This window comes from Paramisgurnus dabryanus, chromosome 8 (genome assembly GCF_030506205.2).
Source record: "Paramisgurnus dabryanus chromosome 8, PD_genome_1.1, whole genome shotgun sequence".
NCBI classification, from domain to species: domain Eukaryota; kingdom Metazoa; phylum Chordata; class Actinopteri; order Cypriniformes; family Cobitidae; genus Paramisgurnus; species Paramisgurnus dabryanus.
Genome location: NC_133344.1, coordinates 30,247,729 through 30,258,566, shown reverse-complemented (window position 1 = coordinate 30,258,566; position 10,838 = coordinate 30,247,729). Strand labels below are relative to the sequence as shown.

At 34.6% G+C, this 10,838-nt stretch overlaps 1 protein-coding gene across 1 annotated transcript; it reads right to left on the bottom strand.

Annotated features, from left to right (window-relative positions):
* Window positions 1-5,626: 5,626 nt before the first annotated feature.
* Window positions 5,627-6,610, bottom strand: or95a1 (odorant receptor, family 95, subfamily A, member 1). The gene has a single exon (XM_065279992.1). The coding sequence runs from the start codon at window positions 6,608-6,610 to the stop codon at window positions 5,627-5,629; it is 984 nt and encodes a 327-aa protein (XP_065136064.1).
* Window positions 6,611-10,838: the final 4,228 nt, after the last annotated feature.

The window sequence follows — 10,838 nt, the reverse complement described above, 5'->3', positions numbered from 1 at the left end:
AAATTCGGTTTGGCCATCTAGTGGATAAAAGCGGTATTACACTTTCACTTTGAAATTCGTCCAGAAAGGCATATTTATTAGTTAAATATTAACTCATAATTGACGAGATAACTCGTCAATGGCGGTGAATGAGTTAATCCATTGTTGGTCAAAATATGAACATTTTATAGGTTGGGTTTGTCTATAATATTTTACCCAACCAGTGGTTGAAACAGCCCAGCATTAAGAGAGTAAAGTACCACACAGAAGTAAGGTTGAGCCCATGGAAATGGATGAACGTCAATCTGATAAATAATTTGGATTTGTCTCTATGAAGCTAGTTCTAGTTTTTCATATATTTTATATCTGTATAATATTTCTTCAGAGCAAAAAATATGGACAAAATCTGAGCACACACTCTAAAAATGTCTGGGTTATTTTTGACCCATAATGTGTAAATATTTGACAGGACACGTGCTGGGTTAAAAAATTGACCCAATGCTGGGTTATTATACCCCATGGTTGCATAACAACAACCCTACATTGGGTCATTTTTAACCTAGCACAGAGTAATTTTTAACCCAGCATGTGTTCTGTCCAATATTTACCCATTATGGGTCAAAAATAACCCAGCCATTTTTAGAATGCAACAAACATCATCGAAGCATATACAAAACATCATGTCTGAGTATGGATAAAGAACATGCACAAGAGAAAAATGTTATGTAAACACAAAGAAAAGTATTTGAACACAGTATTTGAGCAACAGCATTCAGCCTGGTTCATTGATAAAATTACCAGCCTAACATCTATGCTCATCTACTTTTAAATGATGATGTTTTAAATGATAATTAATGATGTCATAAGCATTATGCTTTAATATAAAAAAAATGTACTACACTGTCAGAAAAAATTGTCGAAAAATGGTCTACCCTTCACTGTAAAAATCCGTGCTGCACTTAACTCTTTCCCTGCCATTAACGAGTTATCTCGTCAATTAAGAGAAAACGTTTGCTGTTCTGTGCACGTTCGTCTTGTCATATTATCTAGTGTCCATACTGGGTTCATGCCTGTGAGTATTTAGTTAAGTGTTATCTTAGTCTAGTCTGTTAAATGTAATTGAAAAGTTTATTGTTGGTTTTATGTTAAGTTTAGCATCAGTTTAGTGTTGTGTTTATCTTGTCCTGTTTTGCCCCCTCGTGGGTTTTGTTTTTCCTGTTTTGTTTAAATAAATCCTTTATTGTCATCAATGTCTGCACTTGGGTTCGTTTCTTGCCAAAACCCTGACAGTATGTTTTAATAATCGTTCTGACACTGAAAAGTCCTTTACCCATATTTAAGAGGTTATAAGAATAGAACAAATGAAGATAGGATAAAACTTTTTTTTTGTCTGAAAGGAGAGGGTATGTTCTTTCATTTGATATATTTGTATGTTTATAAATTTATAAAATAACATTTTCCTGGAAGGCATTTTGTGAAACTTTTGTGAAAATCACAAAAAATGCTGGCGGCAATTTTAAAAAAGGCTGGCAGGGAATGAGTTAAATGATTAGGTTTAAACAACTTGAATTAACAAGTCATTTCAACATTTTTGACTAGTTATAAGTTGCTATAAATGATTAAAATAAAGTTGTAAGTTGTATTAAATTCATGTGTATAAAATCTTTCTTATAGAAATGATGGTTTGAAGAATAAAATGTAGCTTGTTTTGAAGAGTATTTGATATAGAAATGGTCTCCAAGGACTGTGAGACAGCACGAGATGCTTATTATCTTTGCTTCAAACAGGATGACAACACATGTTTATTTAATGACTTTCTGCTCTAATTAGGCCTAAGGGAGACAATCTGTCCCGGTTAAATCCCAAACATATTTACAAGCTATTATTGTATTGTATTGTGTTTGTGTTGTGTATGGCCACTGGCATCACTTTAACGCAGGGGTGTCCAAAGTCGGTCCTGGAGGGCCTGTGTCCTGCAGAGTTTAGCTAAAACTTCCCTCAACTCACCTGCCTCAAAGTATCTAGTCTGCCTAATAAGACCTTGATTAGCTGGATCAGGTGTGTTTGATTAGGGTTGGAATAAAACTCTGCAGAGACACCGGCCCTCAAGGAGCAGGAGTGGACACCCCTGCTTTAACCCAATGTTGCATAATGATCAAATCTACCAAATTACTATACTTTGCCATCACTTTTATTTGCATTTGCATTCATGAGTGGTGAATTGTGTGATTTTTGTTCAAATCTATTTATTTAAAATACTTTTGAATTTCCTGTTGAACAAACTCAAGAGTTTTCTATTTGTCCCCAGTTTGACAGCACAGTGTGAATCAAGGCCTTTATGTTTCACCCAGCAGATGGTGATATGATACAGGTCAAAAAAGCGTGAGGTTCTAACTGTGGCTTTTATATTAATCCTTTTTTGCAATATGTGTAAAATGTACAATTAAAACATTCTACATATATTAGACAGATAGACAGATAGATGGAAACAATAGCAACCAAACACAGATAAAAAGATGGTGTGTACTAAAATAAACAAAACTCAAGAGCTGTATGCACATTGCCTCTTTATCTTATTTAAAATAAGGTATAAGATATACACGCTCGTTTTTTTTTAACCAAGCATGGCTCAAAAAGGGATGAGTCCAGCCAGTTGGGTTGTAATGTAACCTAGCTGGGTTGTTTAATCCCAAAATGCTGGGTAATTTTAACCCATTGTTGGGTCAAATATAAAAAAATCTGGGTTAATTGTCAAAATACGAGGATGCTGCAGACCCTTCGAAGGCATTTATGATAAAAGACACGCTCGCGTTTGCCAGATAAACCGTTATAACACATGTGCAGCAGGCATGTATTTTGACAAGATGCATGATGCACATTTTGCAATAAACACATATTTTAAATTCACGCCCCTCGATCGCTTTGGAACATTTCTCAGATCAAATATTATTTTTCAAAACATTTTGTTCAACCTCCACATCATCTGTGATGATGCAGCTGTGCACAACATAAAAGCAAATTCTCATTGTTTTGGACAAAATGCAAATGCTTACAATCATGCAGATGTTTGCTACATTTTCAATTGCTTATGTCATTTTCATTAAACTACATTATACTGGTTTCTGTTTACAGTTTTTCTCAGTCGCTTTGGTACAATTCTCAGATCAGAATTGAAATTCTCAAAACTACTTGTTCAATTCTCACATCATTGTGTCACTTGTGCACATCAAAAAAGCAGTTTCTCATTTCTTTGAACAAGTTGCAAATGCTTTGGTACATCCATGCAAATGATTATGTACAATTCTCTGCTTTTTCCTACATTATCAATTGCTTATGTCATGTTGATCAAAATGTATTATAATGGGTCTCTGTTGAATAGTCTCACTCCACACAACATTTAGGCATTGGTTCATAGTATAAGTCTTTACTTGCAAAATGGTTGAACAAGTTCTCATAATACAGGGTTTGGTCAAACATATTTCCATACATTTCCATTAGACGTTTTTTTCTAAATCTGTCCTGAATTGGTAAATTGCTCGCAGGTGAATTTTGACTTTCTCTAACAGACAGAAACGTCCCCCAGCAAGCAAAAACCGAGACGTTGAAATGATGGCTAACTATAGACCCAATAGTAACCCACTTCTACCCTAAATAACCTTGAATTTGGTTACATGCCATTTTTGCCAAAATAACTTGAAGATGTATGATATTCCAACATGTAAGCAAAGTCATCAAGTGTTCAAGGTGTTTGCTTTCATTTCTTTTACAAGTATACACATCGTCTATTCTTGGGTCATGGTTAGACGTCTATTAGACTTTTACTGGCAGCCAAAATTTAGCCTTGTTTTAGCCAAACATGCTTGCTGGGTCAGGAGGTGGAAGAGTTTTCCCTAAAGATTTTGTCCCATGTTCACATTTCTACTTTTATGTTATGCAGTGCTGTCTTTTCCTTTCTGTATCATAATGACATGGTCTGTCAACCAATTACAGTACAAACAGTAAAAGCGTAAATGTAAATTTTGTCCAGTCTCTTGCAATCAAACTCCCACATAACTTAGACTAAGGTATAACTTACAATTTACAATACTTGTCATCAAATCTTTAGCCATAGTTTACATCAGAACATCCCTCCAGAGTAAACTGTTATATTGACAACATGACTAAACAATTTGACTGTCTTATCCGTACACAATGACACAAGGACTTGTTATTCTGATGGCACTGACATGTTCATTGACACAGATATTTAATTTTGAGAGATGAACTAAGGATTTTGAGTAAAAGAGTGGCTTTTGCAGGTTATCCATGGTGTTTTGCTATTTGTACGAATTGTTTTGAGAAATGCACTTACTGTTTTGCAAATTGTGAGTATGATTCGAGAAATGTACCAAAGCGACTGAGAAAAACTGTAATAGTCTTGCACCTCAAAACATTTAGGAATTTGATCATTGTGTAAGGCATGTCATGCAAAATTGTTGACCTTTGTGTTATAATCTCTTACTGTAAGCATGTTTTCCATATGTTTTTTTGTAAATTTGAACTGAATTGATAAATTGCTGTCAAGTGAATCCTGAAATTTTGAGTTACCGAAAACTGGACATTTCTTACAGTATACAGTGAACCTTTCTAATTTTGTATTTTTTATTTGTACTGTAAAATATGATTATTTTTCAAAATCACAATATGTAATTTGTCTACAAAAAAGTGAAAATGTGAATTAATCTACAGAAAATACTGAAACCATTCGTGTACACTTGGTATATTGACAACATGGCAAAATATTTTGAATATTCATGAACAATGACACACAGGCTTGCCATTTTGATAGGTCTGACATGTTCACTGGAATAAACATTTACTTTTGAGAGATGAACTAAGGATTTTGAATAAGTTACAGGCTTTTGCAGGACATCCATGATGTTCTGCAGTTGAATTGTTCTGAGAAATGCAAGCATTATTTAGCACATTTTAAGAATGATTTGAGACATGCTCCAAACCGACTGAGATAAAACATAAATCTAGTTGTTTTTGTGTTTTTATGTAAGCATGAAAAATTTGCATAATTAACTTATCTATTTAAACTATTATTATTTAAACTTCAGTTCCCTTCAAGGGATAATTCACCCAAAAATGAAAATGCTGTCTTTATTTCTTCACCCTTATGTTGTTCTAAATTACTTAGGAACAAGTGAACAAGATGATAGATAGATAGATAGATAGATAGATAGATAGATAGATAGATAGATAGATAGATAGATAGATAGATAGATAGATAGATAGATAGATAGATAGATAGATAGATAGATAGATAGATAGATAGAATGATAGATAGATAGATAGACAGATAGATAGATAGATAGATAGATAGATAGATAGATAGATAGATAGATAGATAGATAGATAGATAGATAGATAGATAGATAGATAGATAGATAGATAGATAGATAGATAGATAGATAGATAGATAGATAGATAGAAAATCAGTTAATGTACTCCAATGTCACAAATAAGAAATGAATGGGGACAATGATTACATCACAAATTTCCCAAAAATTCAATGTGCACCAACATGAAACATGGGTGAGTAGTGAAAAACTTAGTGGACTTTTTGAGATAGGTATCTTTACCAGACAAAAAGTATTTTTTTTTAACAAAAACCACAAAAACAATTGTTATAGTCTTGTTTTGTTGTTTTCATTTCTTTCCGTGGGTCAACTCGGGTGGCATAACAAGGCATAGCTTTCATCATGTAACTCCTCAGGACTTCATCCCTGAGACCATAAATGAGTGGGCTCAGAAATCGGGGAAGCAAAATGAAGCAGAAATAATAAATAAAAGACATATCTGCTTGAGTCAAGCTAACACGCTGGGTTAACAGCAACTCTGCAACCGGCTGAGAAAAGGCCATCATGCTGAGGAACAGCTGAAATCCGTGCAGCAGCACTGTGTGTAGAGCCTTCCTCACCGACGTCCGGTCCTGCCTCATGTTCCTGGTCTCCAGCAGGATCCGGATGTACGTGAAGAGGATCACCACAGCCACCACGGCGAAGAAGATCCCGTTCAGGCTCACTTTGAACAGAGACTGAATGGGCGAAGTGTTTAGCACAGTGGTTTTGCACAACACGGGGGTAGAGTAAACGTCTACGCCCGGTTTGAGCCGCATCAGCACAAAGTCCACAGTGGGTAGGATGCAACTGATGAACCACAGGCTCAGAATGATGACCCAGATCCATTCGGGCTTCCAGATGGTGGGACGGTGAAAGGGGTAAAAGATGGCTACGTAGCGCTCCAGAGACATGGTGGAGAGGATGAGGGGGGTGTTCAGGAAGGTGGCGGTTGACATGAACAGTAGAGGGGCGCAGTAGACGATGGCAAAGTTGACGCTGCCCATGACTAACAGGAAGAGCAGCACTGAGGAGAGAATCTGCAGGGTGTCGTTAATCAGCATGTAGGTGAAGAGGATGTAACGTGAACTGTCAAAAAACTGCCTGTGAGACGCAAACGTGTAGAGGGTCAGGATGATGAAGTACAGGAAGGCAACGAAGAGTGGGATAACCACACACACCTTCACAATGATAGACAGGTTACTGCTGGATGTTGTGTTGCTTGGGAGCTCGGTCAGATTCGGCATGTTTTCGAAAGCTGAAATGCAGTTTGAAACAAGGAAGATAAACATACATTAAAAGTATAATAAAAGTCAGCTTAAGGCCAAGCCATGGGAGAGAACATTTACACCTATGAATTTGGCAAATGAATGTATTTGATCCAAAGTGACTTCAATAGAAATTTTATTTTTATTTTCTGGGAATACCCATAACCTTGGCATTAGTAGGGCAAGGCTTTACCAGTTCAGCTACAGTTACAGGACAAACAAAAAAGCAAACAATTCAAATATAATGTTGGGCGATTTGCAGTACCGAGTTGAAAAATCGAGAAACTGTAATAAAGAAACTCTAATGTAAAATCAGTACCATGAATTGGTAGTTCACTTACCACACTGCCTCTGTTGGTAGAGAAATCAAAAGATGACTGGAGGTTGGTAGACCTTTTATATATATGCTTTGCCAATGTACATCATTATAGGGCACTGAACCATTTTTGAGGCATGTTGCTTATGGGAATTGATTCCCACAGGATAAATAAGTTTCACGCTAGTCACAAAGCCTCATTATAGTAATTAAACAATCAAAGTAATGCATGAAAGAACGATGTAGAATAGATAGATCATAGATAAATATATGTACCTTAACGGTACCTCAAAGTAAATACTGGTACCAAAGAGCAGTGCCGGGTTAAGCCTTTGTGAGGCCCTGGGCTAACGCTGGTTTGAGCCCCCCCCCCCCCCCCCAATATACACTGAAAAAAATAAAGGCTGGATTTACTAAGTGCCCCATTGCGAAAAATTTTTTAGTAAAACTTACTAAAAAAGGAGGATGCAAAAACGATGCACTGTCTATATTTTGTAGTAAATCCAGTGTTTTTTACAGCGTATGTGCAACATTAAATGGCTAAAATTATTTAAATAAATTAAACAATATTATCAAATAATTTTACAATCAGAAATAGCCCAGAAAATAACATTTATTTAATAAAACTTACAACAAAAAGTGCTTCTTTCTGCTCTTCTTTAAAGAGAATTCATCAATTAAATCATTAAAATCAAGTTGACGCAAAAGTAGGCTGAAATTATTTAAATAAATTAAACAATATTATCAAGTAATAATTTTACAATCAGAAACAGCCCAGAAAATAACATTTATTAAATGCAACTCAACTAAAAGTGCTTCTGTCTGTTCTTCTTTAAATATAATTCCTCAATTAAATTATTAAAATCAAGTTGACGCAAAAGTAGGCTGAAATTATTTAAATAAATTAACCAATATTATCAAGTAATAATTTTACAATCAGAAACAGCCCAGACAATAACATTTATTAAATGCAACTCACAACTAAAAGTGCTTCTGTCTGTTCTTCTTTAAATATAATTCCTCAATTAAATTATTAAAATCAAGTTGACGCAAAAGTAGGCTGAAATTATTTAAATAAATTAACCAATATTATCAAGTAATAATTTTACAATCAGAAACAGCCCAGACAATAACATTTATTAAATGCAACTCACAACTAAAAGTGCTTCTGTCTGTTCTTCTTTAAATATAATTCCTCAATTAAATTATTAAAATCAAGTTGACGCAAAAGTAGGCTGAAATTATTTAAATAAATTAACCAATATTATCAAGTAATAATTTTACAATCAGAAACAGCCCAGACAATAACATTTATTAAATGCAACTCACAACTAAAAGTGCTTCTGTCTGTTCTTCTTTAAATATAATTCCTCAATTAAATTATTAAAATCAAGTTGACGCAAAAGTAGGCTGAAATTATTTAAATAAATTAACCAATATTATCAAGTAATAATTTTACAATCAGAAACAGCCCAGACAATAACATTTATTAAATGCAACTCACAACTAAAAGTGCTTCTGTCTGTTCTTCTTTAAATATAATTCCTCATTTAAATTATTAAAATCAAGTTGAGGCAAAAGTAGTAGAGCCCAGAATTCTCAGCCCGAGTCCGACCCGAGTCCGAACTTTTTAATTCTCCCCATTAGGAATCTGTTTCTGCAGATAGGCCTATAGTTACTGCATCGCGTATGTTTGTGAGTAGAAGTCTGTGCTGTCTGGTGTGAGGTTTTTATGAGAGCAGCACAAACTTTTTAATAGCCTATTTAATATGTAAAACTTTAATTTAAAAATAAAACTTACTGCGGAGAAGTTAATGAGATCTCTATCGTCTCTCTTGCTACGTGACGCGACAATTATTTATTATTTCAAATCCGTTTACAAGATAAATATATATACATTGTGTTGTTAAACTGATGAAATTATCTTGCTATATACGCTATATTTATTATGAGAAGCCTTTTCTTTTTACTCTCACACTGTAGACAGTAATATATGTATATTATATAAAACTCTATGGACGTGAAATCACATTATCCATTATCTGTTGGTTCATGTTGGTCTAGTTTAATTCAGCGTAATCCTTTAATAAAATGTATAACATGTTATAAAATATTTTATTTTTGTAAAATTCACAGCACACATTCTCTCGGATCGTTTTAAAACATTTTAAATCATTCTGCAAAATTCCGCATAGATTTTGCAAAAGAAATCCGCAGAAATAGCAAAAAATAACTGCTGACACAGCTTGTACAGCTGTACTCTTGCAGCAATTAAAGCAGTTCAGTTTTGTTTTAAATTGCAAAATAGTTATATTTCTTTTTTTATTTACATTTTAGAGCAGTTTTTGTTTGTTAAAGTTTTTATGATAACTAGTGGTTAGCGGCCGACAGCAAGTTGACGACATGTATCTCTCAAATCAACACTTGCCTATAATAACAACTATTTAAATAAATATTTTCAGCATATTACAATGTTAGTTTAAACGTTTATTATCAACACATACTATTTTTAAAAAGCGAAGGCAGGTTGCTCTGCTGCTTGCAGTTGCAACGGGTGCAGAAATAAAAAAATGAAAAGGGCTATACAAAACGAAACGAAATAAACATGAAACAGAATAAACATGCATGTTGCCTTATCTTACAACTTTGCTTTTGCATATACATTTTTTTAATGTAAGGACTTACCACAGAAGATGGCTATTCATGCATCCATCCAACAGTTAAACTAAGAAAAAAGTAGATCCATACACAAACAAGAAATAAAGACAGCCTTCTTACACGAAATTAATACAGGGAGAAGTCTTTAATAGATTATGTCTTGGATGCTGTCTGCATAGATTATGTACAGTATCCAAGGTTTTAATCTAGTACTCCATTTATAATTTTTCCTGGTGGGCTGAAGGTCCCAGAGAGACCGCGGCCTTGTACAAGAGTGGAAATGATCGATGTTATTTGTCGGCTCTTAAAGGACAAAATATCCCATAAGCTATTACGTAGCTATTATACAATTTTTTTCAGAACATTCTTGCGACCTGTTGGGGGCCTCTGCTCTAGGTAGCACTTACGCATAATTACGTCAATCAAAATGTTTTTAAAAACTCAAAATAGAATTGTCTCGGAGGCCCCCTAGTGTTCGGGGCCCTGGGCTACAGCCCATGTTGCCCATTAGGATAACGCGGCCTTGCCAAAGAGTACATATTAGTACCTCAAAGGGACATATTTGTACCTCAAGGGTAAATATTGGTCCCTCAAAGTTACATATTAGTACCTTAAATGTTAATACCTCAAAGGGACATATTGGTAACAAAGAGTGCCTATTATTACCTCAAAGTTACAATTAGTACGTCAGTGGTTCTCAAACTGGGGGCCGCGAGATGGTGCCAGGGTGGCCCCAGTTTTATGACATTTTATAAAATACATAAATTTATCATGAATTCTGTGTAATTAAACCTAAAAAAATAAGGCTACTAACCAAAAGCAATACATTGTATAATTCAATGTTTTTTATTAAAATGTTGAGTTTTAGAACAGTTTTTTGTCATAAATTTTCTTTAAGGGGGGCCGCGAAGGAATGCACCGTACACAAGGGGGGCCGCACGCTGAAAAAGTTTGAGAATCTCTGCTATAAGTTATATATTAGTATCTAAAAGGGACATATTGGTACCAAAGAGTGCCTATTGTTACCTCATAGTTACAATTAGTACCTCAAAGTTACATATTAGTACTTAAAAGGGACATATTGGTACCAAAGAGTGCCTATTGTTACCTCATAGTTACAATTAGTACCTCAAAGTTACATATTAGTACCTAAAAGGGACACATTGGTACCAAAGAGTGCCTATTGTTACATCATAGTTACAATTAGTACCTCAAAGTTACATATAGGTACAT